General features: G+C 43.0%; 1 protein-coding gene across 5 annotated transcripts in view; it reads left to right on the top strand.

Annotated features, from left to right (window-relative positions):
* Nucleotides 1–24,607, top strand: part of TLE1 (TLE family member 1, transcriptional corepressor) — a 592,599-nt gene that overhangs the window by 449,465 nt on the left and 118,527 nt on the right. For all 5 annotated transcript variants that reach the window (XM_044060888.1, XM_044060886.1, XM_044060887.1 and 2 more), the window contains 2 exons: nucleotides 3,734–3,886; nucleotides 15,172–15,316. In XM_044060888.1, coding sequence (XP_043916823.1) covers nucleotides 3,734–3,886; nucleotides 15,172–15,316 — 298 coding nt within the window. The remainder of the gene's footprint in view (nucleotides 1–3,733; nucleotides 3,887–15,171; nucleotides 15,317–24,607) is intronic.

Genomic DNA, 24,607 nt, shown 5'->3' with positions numbered 1-24,607 from the left:
TTCAAGGGACTTATTGGTATTTATTTTCCACTGGTGGGGTTTCTTCCACCAGAACCTGGACTCCTACTCGGGGGATCCTGACAGGTTAGGGCAAGAAAAACTGATGTAATGGCGTCGGCTGCCTTACTTTATACTACTGACGACCGGATGCCAATCCAAAAGTGACAGCAACCGACACAGAAATACTAAGTCTCTGGTATTTGGGCCGGCCGAGCGCTATGCTGAGGGCCACCCTGGTAGGGATAACCCAAATGTGATGACTGCAACAGTGAATACACTCTAACATCTACATTTATGATAAGTGTACACAACTGTGCTTTCTCTGTACCTAGATTTGTAGGCTTCCCTGTTAACTAAGGGCAGGAAACCATAATTGAGACTGTCGATCTAATATTTTGGCATTACCAAAGCCTTTTCCCTTTTGACACTTACAACATCAAAAAAGAACAGAAGATGACATGGGTTGACTTCCTTTCTAAGAAAAACACAAGCAAATGCCCTCATACCGGAGGAAGATGAATGCAAAGCACTGAGAGTCTGCAAGGGCAGTTGGTCATCTACATACAGTCAATTCCCCAGGTGTCAGAAGTTCTGTTTGACAGTGATCCTGGTCGAGCATATATTATAATGAATTCTTACATGGCTATACTTTCTTAGTACGTGATCACATAGGGTCATTGGCAAGAATTAGGCTGGCTGCCCTGTCAGGCCATTTTAAGCCTAGCCAATTTCCTTTTTTGTCCATGAAATAACTTATCCCATTTGGTTATAGATTGGCCTTACTCATGCCTTGATCAATAACTGTATATTGTGAGAATAAGTGGGGTCATGCCACAGATAATTTGCGGGGACCCCATGCATGAGATAAATGTATAGGGCTGTTGTGTAGAGATCCTAGAGCAAAACATGCTTCATTTTATTTCTTTGTTTTATTGGGACAGAATATGTTGATTGGGATTGTGTTGCTTTGGAAACCAACAATTTCCATGTAAATAATGTAGGTCAGTAAATAACAGGACAAGTTATATTCTCAATTTGGGACATACTTTGATGGATTTTAGTTGACCTTTTTTAATCGATCAGAAACTTTTAGAAGAATATAGCATTTAGGGAAATCTGCCCAGCTTTACAAGTGCTTGCAGTGGCTTAGTCTGGCAGTTAGCACATAAGTTAGATGTTAGCACAAGTGTTAGTGATAGGAGGATAACGAGGTCGAAGTCAATTTGTGTTTTGTAAGAGGAGCTGCCTGGCTCACCATATTGCATTGTACAAAATCTTCAGTAGTGAAAGCAGTCTGTTGGCACATGCTACATGATCTCAGAGTGGATGACCTACTTATGTTTGCACACTAACAAAATGGCCTGGGGAAAAAGTCTAGAGCAACTACATACAGGACTGACATACACAAAACTCGTTGTATACACGGAGTCCTTTGCGTATCAGTGCTGTTTATTTTTATGTTTCAGTCACAGCACTGTCCAGCTGAGCAAGATGTACTTCATGGAACTGGTACTGAAAAAGAGTTTTCAGAAGTAGTGTTTTGTACCCCCTTCAGTACAAGAGAAGATGTCTGCACCCTGTCAGTACTTTAAGTCTCTGGGCCCCAAAGTTTTGGGAACATAAAATGCAATTTTGGAAAACTGTCTAGCCTGTTTGCAACCAGACTGGCTGTAATCATTTAGGACTTGTTGTCTAGGTGCTCATTACACCACCGGTGTCGAGATGTGATGGTTAATGTCTGTTTGTAAAACAAGCAGTTTGGCAATAAATCATTGGTGAACTGGCAGTCTACAGAATGTGAATTAGTATAGAGAAATGAAGATACATAGGGAACTCAACTAGAAGAACAGTAATGACAGATGTAGAGAGAAAGCAAACAGGCTAAAAGTAGCATTGTGTAGGTATTGGGTGAAGATAGTGGCAGCACTAAAGAATGAGCATATGTGAATGCAGTGTGGAATACAGAGGAAGTGATGGAGAGAGACTGTTAAAGAGCGTGACTAAGGCTGGAGAAAAAGGGATGGAGAGAGTACTACAGAGCATAACCACAAAGATGGAGAAAGAGATGGAGAGAGTACTACAGAGCATAACCACAAAGATGGAGAAAGATATTGAGAGAGTACTACAGAGCATAACCACAAAGATGGAGAAAGAGATGGAGAGAGTACTACAGAGCATAACCACAAAGAAATATTCATATTTACCCATACTTAGATGACTGCCTTATTCAGAGAGAGTACTACAGAGCATAAACACAAAGATGGAGAAAGAGATTGAGAGAGTACTACAGAGCATAACCACAAAGATGGAGAAAGAGATTGAGAGAGTACTACAGAGCATAACCACAAAGAAATATTCATATTTACCCATACTTAGATGACTGCCTTATTCAGAGAGAGTACTACAGAGCATAAACACAAAGATGGAGAAAGAGATTGAGAGAGTACTACAGAGCATAACCACAAAGATGGAGAAAGAGATTGAGAGAGTACTACAGAGCATAACCACAAAGAAATATTCATATTTACCCATACTTAGATGACTGCCTTATTCAGAGAGAGTACTACAGAGCATAACCACAAAGATGGAGAAAGAGATGGAGAGTACTACAGAGCATAACCACAAAGATGGAGAAAGAGATGGAGAGTACTACAGAGCATAACCACAAAGATGGAGAAAGAGATGGAGAGTACTACAGAGCATAACCACAAAGATGGAGAAAGAGATGGAGAGTACTACAGAGCATAACCACAAAGATGGAGAAAGAGATGGAGAGAGTACTATAGAGTATAACTAAGGCTAGAGTGCTACAGAGAGTAATTAAGGCCAGCGAGAGTTGAACTGTAACAAAGAATGGAGAAAAATACATGGAGAGTACTGCAGAGCATAAGTAAAGATGGAGAAAACAGAGGAGGAAAGACAAGACTGTGTATGTATGTGGTGACAGTAGAAACATGAAGGTTGATTGGGTTTATGGAGCTTGATTTAGGTCATAGTGCGATACCCACCAAGTAGTGAGCCATGGACACTGATGAAGCTGGTGAAGGATGTGCCTTTGTCGACATTTGTTTGTAGCCAGCTTACACCATATGAAGTATTAGAAATGCTGTGAAAAGCTGTCACCGGTGATGTGATCTGTTTGCCACATTTGCTTCTGACAGTATAAACGATCCAAGAATTTATGCTGTCCATCATCTCCTTGGGGGTGGGGGGGGGGGGGTAGTCATCCTTTTACCTCTGCCACATGAGGAATGCAAGTCCCTCAGAAGCAAATGATAAAAAAAAAAAAAATTACTGCAAGATTTGAAGTAACCTTGTTTATGTAAGCTTCTGAATGAGATGATAAAAAAAAAAAAGGGTTTCGGGAGGGGGTATGGATCAATATTCCATTAAGAGTGCTGATAACTATATAATGAGGCTCACGTTACATTTATAAAAATAAAGAAAAGAAAATAAGTGCTCCTGTTGTCATTTTAACAAAAACAAAACTAAAAAAATCTTTTTTGATAATTAAAGGCAATATTAGAGAACCTTGAGTCTCACTGTCCTGTAATTTCTTAAATGCTGCCTTCTGATGTAGATGAGTTAAGTACTGGTTTGTGTGGTGAAGTATCTAACAGTAATTGTGTACTGATTTTATTTGAAGAATTACAGGAAAATATTCAGATGTTTAGTATTCGTTTTGTTCTACATTTGCATGCACAGTAATGGGTGTGTGCGTTTGTTCCTTCAGGATCCATCTTCTCCGCGAGGTAGTCCTACTCATTCACCACGAGAGAACGGCATTGATAAGAGTCGGCTGCTAAAAAAAGATGTTTCCAGCAGTCCGGCCTCCACGGCCTCATCTGGAAGCTCAGCATCCTTAAAATCTAAAGAGATGAGTTTGGTGAGTATAAATGTAAAAATTGCTGAAGGTACCAGTAACAAATACCTTCAAAATTTTAACTGCTAAGAAAAGGTAAAAATGGTGCTTTCTCTAGCAGACATGCAGAACTGTCATTCTCCATACTAGAGTAGCAATGATTAGTGAGTATTTATAGTTGTTAGATGGCTCCAGATGTTCTTCGTTTTCCATTGCTGCAGTCCTTACTATTGGGTATAGTCCGCGTCCAGTCGGCCCGAATACCAGAGTATAAGGCTGACGTCGGTCAGGGCGCATTAGACTGACGTCAGTACGTCAGGGTACTAATGCGCATGACCGACGTCATATCCTCAGTCTTTTTTGCCGCATGGTCCGATGCAGAAGCAGTTTTGCGAGTGCAGGTTGGCGTTCTGAAATATTTCCGAAACCGGAGTTTCAGACCGAAACAGAGTTGGCTAAGTACCCGTTGGGAACATTTTGGTTTTTCTTGCCTCAGTATTTTACCGGATGTCAGAAAAAGTGAATAACTGTATTTCTTGTGGGAAACAGATACCTCATAGGGATTACCATACCTTGTGTATACCTTGTTTAGGGCCTGAGCACGACGTTGTTGGTTGCCGCTCTTGTGCTAGGTTTAACAAACGCACTATTAAGAGGAGGTTAGACTGTGCCAGGTTAGTGTTTGGGAAGCGTTGTAATTATAAAATGCCGTCGGATGCTCAGACGCCCGCCCAAGAAGCGCAAGGACAAAACAGTGAAGCCTAGGGTTGATGAACCTGCAGTCCCGGACGTCGGTTCTTTAGAAGGCTCAGTGGAGCCAGAGGTTTTGCCAGGAGTTTCCATGGAGTCTCAGGCAGAAACTTTACTGTTACAGGATGTGCCTTCTCAGGAGGTAGGCCAGGCTGAGGGGCTTCTCAGGTAACTGTTCTTCCCTCTCTTCCCAAGGTAGTTAGAGCCTCTCCTTCTGTTGCCAAAACTTCTTTGAGAGGTAGGCCTAGTTCAGCTTCAGTGGGGGCTTCTCCTAGCATTTCGGGTTCTGTACCTAAGAAACATATGCTTAAAATGGCAGAAGATTTGATTACTATGATTAGAGGTTCTATGCCCGCCTGATAAGAGGCCTAGGGTGGAACCGAGTTTGATAGTTTTGAACAGTGTTCAGAGGCTTCAGAGTCTTCTGGAAGACTTGCAGGAGTATCCTACTTATTCTGATTCTGATGTGGATGATTCCACTCCTACAGCTTCTCCTCCTGAGGATTTCTCATTTTCAGAGACTCTGCATTCCATGAGGGAGCACTTTAAATGGGAAGGCCAGGATTACTCTGATTCCAGGAAAAGGCTTAGGGAATTCTTGTTTATGCCCCAGCATAGGCTCTTAGCTATTCCTCCTGTGTTGAATGTGGTGGAAGATGTTTTGCAGAGGCTTCCTGAATCCTGACTCTTTGCCTCCTGCTCCTGTTAAGCCTGATAGGTATTATAGGGTGCCCGAAGCTCATAAGTATTTGTTTAAGAGTCCTAGGGCGGACCCAGAAACTATTTCTCAAGGGCCTAAAGGTGTTAAGGCTTCTGTGGTTAAAAATCCTGTTCCCACTGATAAAGAGGCAAGGGCCTTGGATAGGTGGGGAAAGAAAGTGTATACTTCTTCCACTCTAGCCATGAGAGCGTTGAATTGTCAGTTTCACATGCTAAAATATCAGAATTATCTCCTTTCACAATTAAAATCTAAGGTGGATGCTTTGGCGGAAGGTATTGAGTGTAAAGAGTTGCTGGACTTGGTTCATGTGTCTGAGCAAGTGGGTAAGCATTCTTTGCAATGTGGTTTTGATGCTGTACAGGCCTCCTCGAGGGTGGCTGCTACTAGTTCTGTTCTTCGCAGGCATGCCTGGTTGAAGGATCAGAATTTAGCTGAGCATGTTAAGACAAGAATTTTGGATGCTCCTTTACAGTCTGATGTGTTGTTTGGATCGCCTGTGGAAGCAGTTTTAAAGAAAATGGAGGACAAAGCTAAGTCTATGCAAACTGTTAAAGATTTTTGCAGGTGCAGCCACCAAGTTTAGTAGAAATTGGCCTGCTAAGGGGTGGACATATCCTGCTTATGATTCCCAGTCTAGGGGTAGGTCTAGACGTGGTAGGGGCAGGGCTCAAGGTTCTTTTAGGCCTAGAACAGGAGTTCACCTGCTCAGACTTCTGGTGAGGGCAGGGGTCAGTCCTTTCGTAAACAGACCCAATGACCTGTCTTTTCAGCTGCCAGTAGATTCTCGCCTGGCAGCTCCTTTGGGAGGAAGACTGTCTCTTTTCAAAGAAAATTGGGATTTAATTACTCGAGACAAATGGGTGTTGGATATCATTCACCACGGTTACAGATTTTATTTCCATACAATGCCCCCTTTCAAAGGCATGCCAGACGTTCCTCCTCCACAAAGAAAGGAGGCTCACAAGCAAGTTTCTCAGTTACTCCAGATGGGGGCCATTCAGCCAGTCCCTGTATCAGAAAGGGGCCTAGGATTTTATTCTCGCCTGTTCCTAGTACCAAAGAAGGGGAACACGTGGAGACCAATTTTGGATTTAGCTCTCCTCAACACTTTTCTGGACATTCCCAAGTTCAAGATGTTGACGTTACAACAGCTTTTACCTCTGCTGGGCAAAGATCACTGGATGGTAACTTTAGATCTCAAGGAAGCTTACCTTCATGTGCCTATAAGGCTAAGTTGCAGGAAGTATCTGCGGTTTCGAGCTGGAAATTCTCATTATCAGTTCTCTGCATTGCCCTTTGGCTTATCTACTGCCCAGAGTATTCACAAAGGTTCTGGCTCCAGTGATAGCTTACTTCAGGCTTCAAGGAATTCAAATCTATCCTTACTTGGACGACTGCCTGATTCTGGCTCAAGAAAAGGAAGACCTTCTACAGCATCTGGAATATGTTATAGCAGTGCTAAGATGCCTAGGGTATTCTGTGAACGAAATAAAGTCCAGTCTAGTACCCTCTCAAGACATGTGCTTTCTGGGTGTGAGACTGAATACAGCAGCCCAGATGGCCTTTTTAACCCCGGACAAACAAAAGAGTCTGTCACTTTACTTCCATCAACTATCTCATCAGTCCGTGCTGACTGCAAGGACAGTCCTTCAAGCATTAGGGTTCATGGCATCTTGTATTCTGGTGCTTCCCAATGCCAAACTGCATATGAGGAAGCTACAATGGTATCTCAAAATGTATGGACACAGCACTGCCAGGATTTGGACACTGTCATTCAAATAATACCTTGCCTTCAAAATGAATTCTTGTGGTGGGCTCAGGAATGTCACCTAAACAAGGGACTCTCTGTGACCCGGCCAGAGGCAAGTCAGATTTTAACGACAGATGCCTCGGACATTGCTTGGGGAGCTCATCTAAATGGAAAGTGGATACAAGACAAGTGGCCTGCCAGACTACAGCATCTACATATCAACATGAAGGAGATGTTAGCAGTCCAGTTTGCATTAATGGCTTTCAAGGAGTTACTTCTTCCAGGGCAGGTGTTGATTCTAACAGACAACACAACTGTCATGTGGTACATCAACAAGCAAGGGGAACACATTCTTACCCTCTATGCAGGCAAGCAATGATTTTATGGGAGACTGCGCTAAGCTTGCAACTAACTCTTCAGGCAAGGTTTCTGCCAGGAGCACAGAACTCCTTAGCAGATGTGTTAAGCAGACAAATCATGGATCCCCACGAGTGGAAACTGGATCTTCATGTATTTCAGAAATTGACAGTGTCATGGGGAACTCCAGACATAGATCTGTTCGCTTCTCCTCTAAACCACCAGCTGCCAAAGTATTGCACAAAGGGGTTTCATCACACAGCTTGGAAAGTGGATGCTCTGTCTTTCAGTTGGAAAAACCTTCATGTGTATGCCTTTCCACCTCTGCCTCTTCTTCCAAAGGTACTATTAAAGGTCAGACAAGACAGGCCAAGGATGATTTTGATAGCTCCAGATTGGCCTCGCAACACTGGTACCCACTACTCACGGAGTCTAGTAAAGAAGCCTCCATGGCCTTTACCTCTGATTCCTCATCTGTTATCTCAGAAGGACGGTCATCTGCTCAATGTCAAGCTTCACTCTCTTCATCTAACAGCCTGGCATATTCTGTGTTGAAACACAGCAGGTCTCAACTTCCTCAACAAGTTTTAAATGTGATTATGGAAGCTAGAAGACCTAGTACAAGGAGAGTGTGCAGAAAAATGGAAGAGATTTTTATTTTGGAGTACAGCAAAGAATTTGGAGATTTCTGAGCCTAATTTGAGTGTGGCTCTTCAATATCTTACTGAGTTATTGGACAAAGGTTTGTCCTTCTCTTCCATTAAGATTCATGCTGCAGCAATTTCAGCTCACTATGATTGTGACCCACCTTTGTTTTCGCATCCTTTGTTCAAGCAGTTTCTTAGAGTGGCAAAGAATATAAGACCCCCCTGTAGAGCTCCTACTCCTGCTTGGGATCTCAATTTTGTGTTGGAAAAACTTACTCTACAACCTTTTGAGCCTGCAGCTACTGCTGAATTGAAATACTTGTCATGGAAGACTGCTTTTCTGTTGGCTATTACTTCTGCAAGAAGGGTGTCTGAGTTACAGGCCCTTATGGCAGTAGAGCCCTTTTTGATTTTCCATAAGGATAGGGTATCATTACGTACTAATCCTTCCTTTATGCCTAAGGTGGTTTCTAGTGTGGCTTTAAACCAAACTATTCATTTGCCTACGTTTTATGCAGACCCTCAAAATAAAGGGGAAAAGATTTTGCACACTTTAGATGTACACAGGCAATTGCGTTATTATTTAAGCAGGACTAAGGATTTTAGGCAGTCTCAGCAGTTGTTTGTTTCTTTTGCTTTGAGTTCACAGGGCAAGCCTGTGTCAAAACAAACTATTTCTAGGTGGATTGGCTTTTGCATTGCATTTTGTTATTCCCATCATGGCAAGGAGATTCCAGCTGGGATTAGGCCTCATTCCACTAGGGCTACTGCCACTTCAACAGCATTTCTAAGGGGGTGGCAACTAAGGATATTTTGGAAGCAGCTACTTGGAGTTCAGTGCATACTTTCTCTAAGCATTATCACCTTCCTATCTACTCTAAGTCTAGGGCTGGTTTTGCCACAGCTGTTTTGCAAGGCATGTTGTCAGCTCCTACTTCTTTATGATTTGCCAGCCTCCCTTACCTCTGCTTTGGGATTCTACCCAATAGTAGGACTGCAGCAATGGAAAACGAAGAACATAGTACAGTTTTGTACCTACCATAAATGTAGATGTTCGAGGATTCCATTGCTGCAGTCCAATTTACCTCCCTCCTTCCCTCTGTGTTTAGGGGTGGTTGTGTAGGTGAGTTTACATGCTTATATTTTTGTATATATTCTTGTATATATTGTACATGTTTTGGTGCAGGTATTTTGGGACTTGTCTTTTTAGGGTCTTCTGACATCTGGGGCAAGAAAAGACTGAGGATATGACGTCGGTCATGCGCATTAGTACCCTGACGTACTGACGTCAGTCTAATGCGCCCTGACCGACGTCAGCCTTATACTCTGGTATTCGGGCCGACTGGACGCGGACTATACCCAATAGTAAGGACTGCAGCAATGGAATCCTCGAACATCTACATTTATGGTAGGTACAAAACTGTACTTTTTCTTTTAAACGTGCCACTTTCCCAATGTTGGATGTATGTGGCACGTTTCAATTTTAAATCTCCTCTCTACCATTTCCATCAGACCTTCCTCATATATTGTTGTATGTGTTCAGATCGATGTCCTGCCATTCATTTGTTGCAGTATTCTTAACATGAGGGAGATATGTGCAGCAGGCAACACGACATCATACAATATACAAAAGTCTTTTACTACTGTAGGATGTATGGTAAGTCGTATGTAGGCTGCTGTCATACTTCGGCCATAAAAGTGATGTGTGCACGCATCTACCTCAGAGAACTTCTCTGACGCCAATCTGGATGCCACCTTTGAATGTTGGTCTGCTCTCCAAGCTGTTTGCGGTTTATGAAAATTCTCAGATAAGTGCTCTATTGGGGAAGTCTTGTATCTTTTACTACTGTTTAGTGGTAGGGTTCATGCCATCCAAAAAAAGGCAAATGCCAGTGTGGAAGACAAATTCCACATAAAGATAGCCATCTTCAGTATTTGTTCTGCCTAGAGCCTACCCACGATTACAAATCCTGTCCCATATACCAGGCCTTTTATACCCAAGACCTTTAGAAGAAAGCTTTCCTCCTTAGACATTTACTTGGGAAAAACATTGCTTGAAGTCATTAGTGAAAAGCATTATGGAGAGATCCTCTGGGCAGAGGTCAAGTCGGTCGCTAAGCAGAAGCCCAAAAAGCCAAGGCCTGAAGCTGTTCATATGGACCTGTCTCCTGAGGTGGATGATAACCCGGAGATGCGTTCGGTTTCTGGTTCCAGAACACAGGCCGAGCCCGATGTTGAGGCCGCCTGAGCAGGCTTCCGTCTAGGATGTACAGGGGGAACTGAGGCTTATTATAAGCGAAGGCCCTAAAGGGATGCCTCGGATCCTGGTGCAGGAGGAAATTCAATCCGGTATCATTGAATGTCGGCCTACATCCAGCCCTTCAGTATTACATAGGGCAGACCTTCACCAAAAGAAGAAGCAAAAAATGAAACATTTGTCCCCACGAAGGAACCTCATAGTGACTGGGAACATATAGCCTTATGGTCCTTAAGCCCCCACTGGGCTTTCAATCCCTGCACCACCATGCACAGCATCTCCACAAACAGAGTCTGGGAAGAGATTTCCTCAGATGAAAAGCCCCCTCAGAAGGGGAATGTCTGGCCTACTCCTCACAGATCCCTTCCCCTCTAGATTATGCTTCCCTAGAGGACGACTTCAATGGAACTGATTCACCCATGGAACAACTCTCCTTTGGTGAGACCTTCATTAACATTTCAAATGGGATAGCACTGGGGTATCTGAAGTCCAAAAAAGGTACTACAACCTTCTGCAGATTCTCCTGGTTAATACTCTAACATTACCAGAGGATGTTGAGTCCAAGTTTATGGATGCCCCTTTGGACAATTCCACTTTATTTGGTCTTGCAGCTACTAGTTTATTTAAATCTCTGCAGGAAAAGGGAAAAGAGATGCAAGAACTGAAGCACATTTTTGCCTCTCCAGTACCTAAATTCCAGAGAAGTTACCCAGCAAAAACTGCTTTTTTATATAGGCATGCCCGTCCTCCATCTAAAACAAAAAAGGACGGTGGGAGGTCTCAACAGTCCAGGGCTGCCCCTGCAAATCCAGTTCAGAAGCTGCCCTTTCCACACTAGCCTGGTTGCCTCTGACTGTCTAATTTGCCCCACTCGCATTCCACTTTCTGAGCACCTCTCTGTGTCTCTGCCAGTCTGGGAAAGCATAACTCAAGACTCCTGGGTTCTCTTCATCATCCAGAAAGGATACTTTCTGGTATGGGAATCTCTGCCTTCCTTCAGGGGCACCCCCGAACCACCAAAGGAACAAGTACTCTTCTTTCCTCAGGTACTTCTAGACCTGTGGAGACAATGAGCCATTCTGGAAGTTCCTCAAGGCCAAAATGGAGAGCATTCTACTCCAGAATGTTCCTGTTGCCCCAAAAGGATGGCCTTGGAAGGCCCATTTTAGATCTGTAATCTCAACACCTTTCTGAAGGTACCCACCTTCTGTATGTTAACTCTTCACACCTTGTTCCCTCTAATTCTGCCTCAAGCCTCCTTAGCCTCCCTGGATATCGAAGATGCATACCTAGACATTCCCATCCACCCCAACTGCAGGAAGTTTTTACAGTTCTCTGTGGCTTCTTGGCATTTTCACTTCCCTGCCTTGCCCTTTGGACTTTCTACCATGCCAACGGTGTTTACAAAATGTCTAGCACCTATGACTGCCTACTGCAAGCTTCGGGGCATCTATGTTTTCCCTTACTTAGACATTCACCTCTTTATGGCAACTTCTGCAGAGATCCTAGAGCAAAACATGCTTATTTGGCATTTCTCTTCTGCAGCGCCTAGGTTTCACCATAAACTGCAAAAAATCTATTCTCTGCCCCTCCCAGGATCACATCTTCCTGGGGTGCAGGATTTGGACAAACCTCACGAGAGTCTCCCTCCCTTCTCAGAAGGCACTGAACCTCAAGTTCTACTTCAGAAACGTTTTGCTCTTTACCACATTTCAGTCAGGGAGTTCCTCAGGGTTTTGGGTTTCATGGCGTCCACTATCCCAATGCTCCCTGTGGCAATACTTCACATGAAGAAACATCAGTGGTTTCTAAAGTCTGTTTGGATGCAGCATTCATACCTTCTAGACTTCCCTGTTCCTCTCATCCCCTGTCTGAAGAGGGGGCTTCATTGTTGGATCCAACAACTCTCTCTCAACCGAGGACTCTCCCCACACCCTCTACCTCCATTTCAAGAGCTGTTCACAGATGCCTCAGATGTTGGATGGAGGCTAATTTCAGAAACTTGAAAGCTGAAGGGGTGTGGTCCCCCTCTCAACAAAGGGAACACATCAGTGCAAGGGAGAGGAGCTAGCCATACAAAGCTTTCATCCACTGTTTCTCCCAGGACTGTAAAACTGTTCACAGACAATATGATGATCCTCTGGTATGTGACCAAGCAAGAGGGAACCAAATCCTACTCTTTATGGAGGCTGGCACTCCCAAGTGTGGGAGCTGGCAGTCCAATCCAGGGTGACACTCCAGGCAGTGTACATCCTATCCAACCAATGGCAGACACCATGATTAGGTCTCTGACACAGTCCCAGAAATGGGTGCTTCAAAGGGATGTGTTCCTGGACATTATCCACCAGTGGGGTATTCCTCAAGTAAATCTCTTTGCCTCTCCCATGAACAAACAACTTCCACAATTTTGTGGCAGAGTCCCTCATTCTCTGGACTAGAAGGTGGATGCCCTTTCATTCTCTTGGAAGGGGATGCTTCTGTATGCACCCCCCCCCTTTCCGATCCTTCCAAAAGTCCTTTTCAGAATTCAGCAGGACAAACCAGAAATCTTGCTGTTGACCCCCTTTTGGCCAAGACAGCATTGGTTCCCCCATCTCCTGCATCTAGCCAAGGGCATTCACCACAAGTTACCTCAGGGGGGTGTACCTTCTTACACATGACAAAGGAACTCTCATCCATCCCCACTTGTCTACCCTTTAGCTGACTCTGTGGATGATAGGGTTTTAATTCCTTTGACACTTGCTCTCGGAGGATGGGCTTAGGATTTTGCAGGAGGCCAAGAAACCCAATACCAGAAAATCCTACCTAGCCAAGTGAAAGAGATTTTCAATCTGATGTCGAAACCAGGACCTACTATCAGTGGAAATCCCTCTGGTTCTATCCTGCTTGTGTAAATTGCTCAATACTGGCTTAGCCAACTCTTCAGTGAAAGCCCACATGTCCGCTATCTCTGCCTGTCTGCCTCTGTCTCCACCTCTCTAGCTAGCAGGTTTGAGACTAAACACTTTCTTAAAGGCATCCTTCACATTAGACTTCCCATGAAACCTATTCCTCCACGCTGGGATCTTAATTTTGTGCTAGAAAAACTGACTCTTCCTCCGTTTGAGCCAGCTTCATCAGCCACTATCCCAGTGCTCCCTCTGGCAACACTTCACATGATGAAACATTGCTCCTGGAAAACTGTGCTTCTCCTAGCTATCACTACAGCCAGGCAAGTGTATCCCCCCTTTTGGTTTTCCATAAAGACCGTGTGTTCTTGCATCCCAACCCCTCTTTATGCGCAAGGTAATCAATGAATTGTCACTCAACCAATGCATTCAGCTACCTACTTTATTTCCTTCTCTTTAAAATCTTAGTGAGAAGGTGTTGCACACCCTGGATGTGCATAGACAACTTAGAGTTTACTTAGACAAAACCAAAGCAATTAGAAATCAGACCATCTTTTTGTCTCTTATCACCCTGGGGCTCTGGGATTGCCTGTCTTCAAGCAGACTATTTGTACTTGGATTTCTAAGGCTATTTAATTCTGCTATGTGAGGCACAGTAAAACCCTTGCTGCTTCTGTAAAGGCCCCTTCCACTAGGGCTGTAGCCTTGTCAGGTGACTTCTTCAAGGGATTGGAGACTAGCTCTCTTCTGCAAGCAGCTACATGGACTTCTGTATGTACCTTTCACTAAAGATTACAAATTGAATGGCATTTCTAAGTCTAGAGCAGGGTTTGCTAGAGACACACCCATGGGTTCCTGGAGAGCTTTACTTCCTCTTCTTCCACCCTCTCTCCATGAGATTTTATGTTCTCCGTCATGTTAAGAATACTGCAACAGATGAATAGAATGACATAGAATAGTTGTGTAAAATCATTCCATAGTGATAGATGTCCTTTTCTTCTCTGTTGCAGTATTCCAATCCCTCCTTCCTTCCCCCTGGTGGTCTGATTCCTTTTCTTGGATTGTCATACCCTACCTTCCTTAAGCTGGCTTCCTCCTGGGGCAGTCAGTTCTGAGGTGGATGCATGCATACATCACTTTTATGACCAACATACCCTGCTGCGGAGATCTCCCTCATCTTAAGAATACTACAACATAGAGGAGAAGGACATATATTGTTATGGTAAGATTTTGCTCAACTATTCTATCTCCAGCATGTATTGCCCAGCCTGTTTTATTTTGCTCTATTTGCATCTTTGGCAGTACAGTCCATGTATGTGTGTGCAAAACTGAATTTCCTTAGTCTGATAGATCTTTGCATGAGACCAAAAGACAATTTAAGAGGACAATAAAGGCTTTGCAAGCTGTGTTTCTGTAGTATGCTGGCAGTTGCTGTTGCTATTATATACTATGTATGTGCTATGGGTTCATGTAATTGCATTGTGACTTACATATGATGTTGATGGGTAGTACCCAAAGGTTAGTTGTGGTAAGAGACATGCACACATTCTGTCATTTGTGATGTGCCTCCCAAATTCAAGCCCTTCAAAACACAGCTTTTTACCAGACTTGCTGGCCTATATTTTTCAGTAAATATTTATACTTTTAATGTTAAAAATGGTTGCAACATAAAATTGCAGCTATACTTGTTTGTTTTGGCTTTTGCTAGCATGTTGCGCTCTGTTTTTAATAACCTTGAAAGTCTTATGAAATATTCATCAGGTTTTCATCTTGGCAACAGATGAAGTTGTTACTACCAGTGTGTAATATATTAGATTTATAGAAATTGGCTTTAGTATTAAGAACCCAGGTGCCCTTTATCCCAGCTGCAATTGCAAATGATAGTGTAGTGGTATTTGATTGAAAATAATAGTTGTTTTACTCTGTTTTATGGTAACAGCATGAAAAAGCTGGCACGCCAGGTTTGAAGTCTAGCACCCCAACTCCTCGAAGTGATGTGCCAAATCCTGGAAGTAGCACTGCTTCAGGATTGCGGCCAAGCCTGGGCAAACCTTCTGTGATGGATTCGCTGGCTAACCAGGCAGGTAATGTATTTTCATGCTGGCGTATTACATTCTTACTTCTGAGAAATTTAACTCATCAAGTGATAAATAGAATGTTGCAAGACAATTATCCAGCCTTCTGACCTGACAAGAAAAATTTGTACAAAGCATGGAACTCTTGATTTCAGTTAGCATTTGCTACTCTCTATTTATTTTGAATAACATATGACGATGTGTGTACAGTGCTTCTGCTGCACTATTGTACCTGCTAGTTATTGCACTTGTGAAATATGCTATGTATGTGTCTGCCATAGGATCCACACTGAAAATGGATGTATGATCGCTGGAAATATCTCATATATGTTGTAGCAGCCCCCAGGATGATGCCACAATGTAAACAAAAAATTATTGACTTCAACAATTGGCTCAGCTTCTGGTGTCATTCCAGGAGGATTCATCATTTGTCAGCCTGGGAGGATATGGTAGACAGACCTTACTACTTTGCTAGAGATGGCCTGCACTTGTCACGACTAGGCGTTCGGATACTGGCAAAGGCCCTTGCCTCCCTCATAGTGCCTTTTTTTAGGCAATGTCAAAACAACAACATTTTCAGCGTAACAAAATCTAATAGAGGCAAGCTCAGGGTCATGTTGCTTAATGCCAGGAGTTTAAACATGAAACTGCTCTCCTTGGAAGCACTCCTCACCTTGGAAGGATGCCTGACGTCTGTGTAGTTACCAAGACATGGTTCAAGGCTGCTGGGAGCACCCAGGCCATGCAAGGCTACTATGCCTTCCACACATTCAGACCTCAAAATGAGTGTGACGGAACCAAAGGTGGAGGTGTATCCATCTTCATTAAAACCAAATACAGTTCGAGACTGGTCAAACAGCATGACTCTCTTGAACTACTCCATGTCCAAATAACAATTGGAAAAGTACCATACAACATCATTGCTAGTTATAGATTTCCCCACAATGAACAAGGATAAGCACACTACCTACCTCAATTTACTGGAATCCCTCACTTTACAGCCCAACACCTTAGTCATGGGAGACTTCAACTATCCTTCCATAGACTGGGGGACATACATGAGCAAACCCAGACTCACCCAGCGGTTCCCGGACTTTAACACAAATGCTCTGGAACGGGTAGTCTGCACCCCCACTAGGGGCTCTAATGTTCTGGACATAGTACTCACCAACATGGGGGGTCACTATGCTTCTACATGAGTGATGCCCTCCCTGGTTAAGTCATACCACAAATCAGTCTCATTTGAAGTAACTACTGGAACTGACACCCTGACAGGAACAAAAATGATAAACTTCACCAAAGCTAACTACAATGTACTAAGCTATGGTGTAAAAATCTTCATACCACCCACAATCGCAGACACCAGTGATTACTATGCAGAAGTGTATGCAAATGTCTTGTATGAACAATTAAGCAACTGCATAAACTGTGCTGTACCCGACCAGATCAAAACCAGATCTTCCCATAAAAACAAGCCACCGTGGTGGAATTTAATTATAAACAGAGTTAATAAACAGGTTATGTAACAACAGGAAGAAACTGTTTTCCAAAAGCAAGAGGGCTATCACTCTGCAGAGGAAGAGTTCCCTCCTGTGCCTAAACAGGAAAATTCAGAAGTCTTGTAAAGTCTTCTAAAGCAAATTACAAAACTAAAATCGCATCCCTAGCCAAGGATAATCATAAGACATTCTTTAACTACATCCAAAGTCTAAAAGAGAATGCCCAGCTCTGTGCTGAACTGGTCATAGATGGGATCACTCATACTACATAGGAAGATATTGCCAATCTGCCTAGCTAACAGATTCAGTGCAAACTTCACCCCCTATCCCCACCTACCGTATCTCAAAGTATACCTGACACCAGTACTCTGCCTAGTATCTCTAGAGACCAGGTAATCTCTGCATTTGCTGAGTCCAAAAGTATGGCCTCAGTGGGACCAGATAATATCCCAGGTTGTTTACGAAACAATCTAAAATAAGAACTAGCAGACCCACTTGGCATTCTCTTTAATCATAGCTTGAGAACTGGCTATGTGCCTGCAGAATGGAGAACAGCAACAGTAATCCCCCTGCACAAAGGGGGGGGGGGGCATCAACTGACCCTAGGAACTACAGACACATAAGTCTAATTAGCCTCATTTGCAGGGACATGGAAATAATTATTATGGACCTTATCAACAAGGAAATAGGCGACCTCCAAACACTGGACCCAACTCAAGTTTGCCTTCGGGTAGAGCATGCTTATTAAACCTGGTAGACGTCTTTGAGAATCTCTCCAAAGCCATAGACGAAGGTAAGACAGTGCACACAGCCTGTCTTGAACTTGCCAAGGCTTTTGACACAACTCCCCACTCTGGCATCATTGAGAAACTTACCCAGATAGGGATTAACCATTATTTTACTAGATGGGTAACCATTTGGCTCACCAACAGAACACGCACTGTCAAAATTGGTGACTCCACCTCCACCAGTAGACCCGTCACATGTGGAGTACCACAGGGGTCTGTGTTGTGCCCTTTACTGTTTATCTGTTTCTCAGAGGTATGATGGCCTTTGGCTCACCAAGTTCACTGATGATTGCAAACTAGGAGCAATCATTGAGACCCCCAACAGTGTCAGCATATTACCAAAAGGGCTAACACAAACAAATGATTGGTGCCAAAGCCATGGTCTAAAACTAAATGCAAAAATGCATTATTATTCTCTTTGCAAAATGGAAATTCCGTAGAAATCACTATATTGACGGCATCCCTCTGAGTTCCAACCCAGTGGTACAAGACTTAGGAACACAGGTTAATAGCAATCTGAACATTGACCACCAAGTTTCCACAGTGGTAATGAAAGCCTTCTATGTAGCATACCTTATAAGCAAAGGCATAGCATCCAGGTCAAGGGATGTTATAACTCCACTGTACTCGACCCTCATCAGACCACTAATAGAGTATAATGCATCCTTTTGCATGTATCTCATCAGACACCTGCAGCAGCTGGAGAGACCTACGAGGTTTCTTACTAAGAAAACACAAGGACTCCAAACCATCACCTCCATGGACAGGCTGAAAACCCTTTCACTTTACTCTGCATCTTGTACACTGCGGAGAGGTGACTTGTGGTTGGGCCTATAGGGCAGTCTGCAACCCTGCCCTAATGGAAATGCTGCACATCCGCAAGTCAAATGGCTCAAGAGTCTCTCACTCTAGAGATTTCAACCTAGCTTGTGACATTAACACATGATGCTGGAGAGACACATACGTCTCCCAGAGACTGCTGTTTCTCTGGAGTAGACTCCCTATTCACGTAAAGCAGAGCACCTCACTGACCGTATCCAAACACACCCTAGTTAGTTGGATGGAAGACTGCAAATTCGCCCTTGGGGTGGCATGGACAAGGGTAGCCAGTGTTGATCACAGACCCTCTCTGTTCATAAATTTGTTCTTAACTACCTAAAAAAGAACAAATGGAGATACTTGGGATTAACATGGCTAGGGCTGCTAGCCTAGTAACCTGCTGTGAATCTATGAACCTGTGTAACAATAAAAACAAAATAAATAAACCTTACTTTCAGGCATCAGTCTCTGTGCATTACATGTTTACTTTCTTCCTATCCTACATCTCTAATGAACTCTTGCTTACAGTTCTAAAATTGTAATGCATCAGTTTTACAGTTCTGATGGTGTGAGTCATTCATTCTTACAGTTCTAATGCTGTGATGTATTTATTTGTACAGTTCTGATAATGTGATACATTCATTATTACAGTTCTAATGTTGTAATGTAGTCATTTTTACAGTTTTAATACCATGATGCAATCATTCTTTCAGTCCTAATGGTATGATGTAGTCATTCTTACAATTCTAATGTGGATGTATTTATTCTCACTATCCTACTGCTGGGATGCATTCATTCTTGTACTGCTAATGCTGTGATCTATTCATTCACACAGTTGTGATGTATAATGCATTAATTCTTATGGTTCTAATGCTGTGATATCCTCATTCTTGCAGTTCTAGTGCTGTGATGCTCTCATTCTTACGGTCCTAATGTTGTGATGGTTTCATTCTTATGGTTCTAATATTGTGATGCTCCCTTTCTTATGGTTCTGATTGTCATACTTGTCTAGTGCTCTGATGTGTTCATTCTTATGGTTCTAATGTTGTGATCTCATTCTGATGGATCTAGTGCTGCAAAGCTCTCATTCTTATGGTTCTAGTACTACTATGCTGTCATTCTTATGGTTCTAGTACTACGATGCTGTCATTCTTAAGGTTCTAGTGCTGCGATGCTGTCATTCTTAAGGTTCTAGTGCTGCAATGATGTCATTCTTACGATTCTAGTGTTGTGATGCTCTCATTCTTATGGTTGTAATCTAATGGTTCAGAAGCTACCTGTATAATAGATCATTCTGGTGTTTTCTGAGTAACACTTCATCTGTTGGACTACTCAGTACTGATGTACCTCAAGGATAAGGTCTTGGACCATTGCTGTTCTCCATGTTTGTCAATGACCTTCCCAGTGAAGTGCCTCACTTAAAGTTGGTATGTATGCAGATGATACATTTCTCCTGTTAACCTCAAAAACAAAGTACAAAAGGACTTCAGCCGATTTTGCAAATGGTCCCACTCTAATAGACTCTTTATTAACCCACAAGTAGGCAAACATTATGATTTTCTCTATGCCCAGTTCTTATAGTAGATCTCATAGGTAAGATGTATATAACACCAGTGTATGGAAATATCTAGACCTTACATTAGACCCAGGCTCAGCTCTCTCCTTTACAAAGCATACAGACTTCACCGTCAAAGTCCTTATTCAATTGAAACTTTGTAACAGGATCATTCATCTTCTCTGTCATAGGGCATGTGTTTCAGTTGCCAAGAACATACTATTAACTAAATCAGAAAGGGAAGCCCATATTGTAGTTTCACACTTAAGCCCCTAATTCTCATCAACTATAAATGATAGAGAATAAAATTTGTTGGCTTGTACTGCTTAGAACCCCATGTACTCCTTCAGTGTAAACTTTTTAAAAGTACAGTCTAACAGTGAATGACAGGGCTACATGCCTTCTTAGCGCATTGATATTTAGTGTTAAAACAAGCCGATATTGCACCCCCATTAAAGAGAAAACTTCCAGTTAAAAGGATTATATGTGAACTAAGAAATTCACAAGGTAACTGCTTGTCAATTCTACACATTTTAAAGCCACAGTCAATGAGAGAATTGTTTAAAGATTAGGACCAGCAACCTGGAACCACTTGCCATAAAACATCTGAAGTCAAGATTCTGTTGAATCCTTAAAAAATGCCTTTAAAAGTACATCTATGAATGCTTTCAAGACAGTAGCTAATCTTTTAAATGAGCTTAATTGTATTTAATTTTACCTTTCTTGTTATGTTTTACCCTAGTAAATGGAAGTAAGTAAAGCTGTGATGCATTTGTTTTTATTGTTTTAATGTTGTGAGTCACTCAGTTCTTAACGTTCTAATGCTCTCATTCTTATAATTTATTCATTTATTTATTTTATTCACATTTGTTTTCCTGGGTAGAGCACTGATCTCCATTGATCTTTTTCAGACTCTGTCCAGGAGTGGTGTCTGGTTAAGAGACCTGTTAAGAGTAGCACTGTTAGTGGAGACGGAGAGAATCAAACCTTGCACCTTTGTACCACAAGAAAGAAATCGTTAATAGCTCCTTAATCTGTTCTTACGGTGTTCTTAGATAAGAACTAGTCAGTCATTCAGTCTGTAGACCATTTCAAGCCTAGCCAAAAAAAAAATATTCAAAATTTCCCTTTAGCCTCAAGGCAGGCAAGGCAAGATAGACCAGGAGAGAATTTGAGGTTGCCCATCCATTTATCTAAGTTTATGTCAAAGGTTGCAATGGTCCTACTATGACATGTAGTAGAAGTTTGTTCCAGAGGTAAGGGATACGTTGGCATATGAATCTGTCATGTAAACATGTTGTATTCATCTGCTGATGAAGGTTTAGATGTTCTTCGTGTTTCACTGTTGCAGGCAGTCATCACACTTGGGTTTATCTGCCTGCAGGTTGGCCCGAATACCAGAGCCTTAGTATTTCTGCGTCGGATGCTGACATCAGGTCGTCAGGGGTATAAAAACAGGCAGCCGATACCATTACATCAGTCTTTCTTGCCGAGGAGCCTGAAGCAGAAGCAGTTCGCAAGTGCCGGTTGGCCAGTACCTGAATTTTCGTTTACGAATTTAATAATACTGAAGTCTTCTAAAGCTAAGTACCTCATTGGGGATCCTTTTTTGTTGCTCTAACAGATGTCAGAAAAAAGTTATTAACAATTGTCTTGCCTGTGGAAAGCGAATACCTCACAGAGATTTTCATTCTTACTCCATCACCTGTTTAGGCCCAGATCACGACATCCCTCGCTGTCGGTTTTGTGCCTTATTTAACACCCGAACCGGTCATCATCGGGATCTCTTTGCTAAATTCTTTCGCTCTCTATCTCCGTATTCTGAAATGGCTTCAGTAAGCCATCCGACTAACGATATTCTGAAAAACATAAAGATAAAGACAGAGACAGACAGCATAGGTCCAAAACTGCTGACAATGCTTCCGTTAAACTAGTTGCCAGTCTGCCGGTACTCAATGAGGTGCTTTCGCAGCCCCTGATGCCCGCTTCAGTGGATTTGCAAGCCTCTACTGAGACCCATTCGGAGTCTGGTATGCCGCAAGACTCTTCTTCGACTGTGGAACCTGTGGATGTCTCTACCTTGGATGAGTCCAGAGCCGCTGAGCAGGCAACGGCTTCTGAGGCAGTTATTTGCTCAACCGATGTTCGACTCAAACCGACGACTTTTTTAACCAAAACTACCAAGTTTCTTAGGCCCAGAGTATGCACTACACCTAGAAAACTGACAACCAAAGCGCATGCAACTGCTCCCATGCCACAAAAACAAATGCTTAGAATGGCTGAAGATCTTATTACGCTGATTAGGGGAAGTCAGCCTTCTCTTGCTAAGAGACAGAGTACAGTCCCCTTCAGCTTCTACAGACCAGGAGTCCGATGACTCTGAAATTTCTAATTATGAAGACATGCCCTTATCTGCTTGTGAGGATTCATGTGCAGAGGAATCCATTCCCTCTGCCTCCCCTCCAGAGGATTTTTTTTTTTGGTGAAACCTTGCATACCTTAAGAGAGCATTTCCACTGGGAATGCCAAGACTATTCTCAGTCCAAAAAGAGACTCAGAGAATTTCTAGAGTTGCCTCAACACAGGCCCTTAGCAGTACCCCGTGTCCTGGATGTTGTGGATGATGTTTTTATGGAATCCCATCTTACTCCTGACACTCCTGCCCCTAGGATACCAGACAGGTACTACAGAATACCTGACACTCACAAATTTTTTTCAAGAATCCTATTGCTGACCCAGAGATAATTTCCCAGGGGCCTAAAGGTATCAAGGCTACTACAGCCAAGAATCCCACCCCTTTGGACAGGGATTCCAGAGCTTTGGACAGATGGGGTAAGAAGGTATATATCTCAGTAACTCTTGCTATTATGGCATTGAATTGTCAGTTTCACATGCTGAAGTATCAGCAACATATTATGGAACTTATTAAACAAAGTGTCAACATTTTCAGACTGTGCAGAAAATAAAGAGCTGCAGAAGCTTATGCACTCTGCAAGCCAAGTCAGCTAGTATACTTTGCGGTTTGGCTTTGACGCCATAAAAGCATCTTGCTGGGCAGCTGTCACTGGCTCTGTACTGAGAAGACATGCTTGGCTGAAGGAGCAGACCTTGCCAGACCATGTCAAATCAAAGTTACTAAACGCTCTTTTGAATAAGGACCGTTTGTTTGGCACCAAAACAGAAGAGGTTCTTAAAAAGATGGAAGAAAAAGCTAACTCTATGCAGACTGTTAAAGAATTCTTACAAGTGCAACCCCTTAGATTCAGCAGTCATTGCCCTTCCAAACACTGGTCCTTTCCAGCCCCCTCCAAGCCTTCTCAAACCAGAACCAGGAGAAACAGACCACCCAGACTACAGTCTCAGTGTATGCAGAGATCTAAGCAGTGGAGTACCCCCACCCTTAAAGCAGGGAGTGGTAAGCCACCTCCTTATGGAAAAAGCTCACAATGACTTCTTTACTCCACTCCCCAGCCCTGCCCAATTGCTTGTGCCCCTAGGAGGAAAACTTGCCCTTCATGCAAAAAACGGGATGTCCATCACCCAGGACTGGTGGGTCCTCAACATTGTATTCCAGGGGTACAGATTTTACTTGCATTCATTGCCAACCCCAAGCGGGTTTCCAGACCTTCCTCCAAACCAGTCAGCAGAGGCTCAAAACCAAGTACTTTCCCTACTCAATGTCAGAGCTATTCAGCCAGTTCCAGTAGAACAGAGGGGTCAAGGATTCTACTCCAGACTCTTCCTGGTACCCAGGAAAGAGGGCTCTTGGTGCCCAATCCTGGATCTTTCCATTCTCAACAACTTCCTGGTGGTTTCAAAATGCTTACCCTGCAACAGCTTCTTCCTATGGTAGCTAAGGATGCCTGTTTAGTCACCCTAGACTTAAAGGAAGCCTATCTGCGTATCCCCATAAGGGAATCATGCAGGAAGTATCTACGTTTCAGGGCAGAGTCTATGCATTATTAGTTCTCTGCACTTCCATTTGGCTTATCTACTACACCCAGAGTATTCACAAAATGCCTGGCTCCAGCCATCGCACACTGTAGGCAGAGAAATATCCAAATTTACCCATACTTGGACGACTGCAGATTCAGGCGGACAGTCAGGAACTGCTGCTGCAGCACCTGACATTTGTGAAAAACCTTCTCACCTCCTTGGGGTGCACCATCAATGAAAAAAAATCAAAATTGGTACCCAGTCAAAAGATTGTATTCCTGGGAGCAAGCTTGGACACAACTTCCCAGATGGGATTCCTCACCTCAGAAAAACAAGTCTCTCTGACAGACTACTTCAAACAAATGGCCACCTGAACCCAGCTATCTGCAAGAAAAATACTGCAAGCACTAGGGTTCATGGCCTTGTGTATACTGATGATTCCATATGCAAGACTGCATATGAGGAAACTCCAGTGGTACTTAAAAAGTCTTTGGTGCCAACATTCTCAGGATCTGGAAACAGTCATTCCTATCATACAACAAGGGACTGCCATTTACTCAACCCCAAGCTGCCCAGACCCTAACCACAGATGCATCAGACTATGCCTGGGGGGCACACATGGATGGAAAATGTATTCAGGGCCACTGGAGCCAAAGTCAAATTCATCTGCACCTCATCCAAAAAGAGATGCTAGCTGTACAGA

This window comes from Protopterus annectens, chromosome 2.part0, assembly GCF_019279795.1.
Source record: "Protopterus annectens isolate FY-2018-M chromosome 2.part0, PAN1.0, whole genome shotgun sequence".
In the NCBI taxonomy this organism is placed as follows: Eukaryota; Metazoa; Chordata; order Ceratodontiformes; family Protopteridae; genus Protopterus; species Protopterus annectens.
This window is presented reverse-complemented; position numbering and strand designations above follow the sequence as displayed.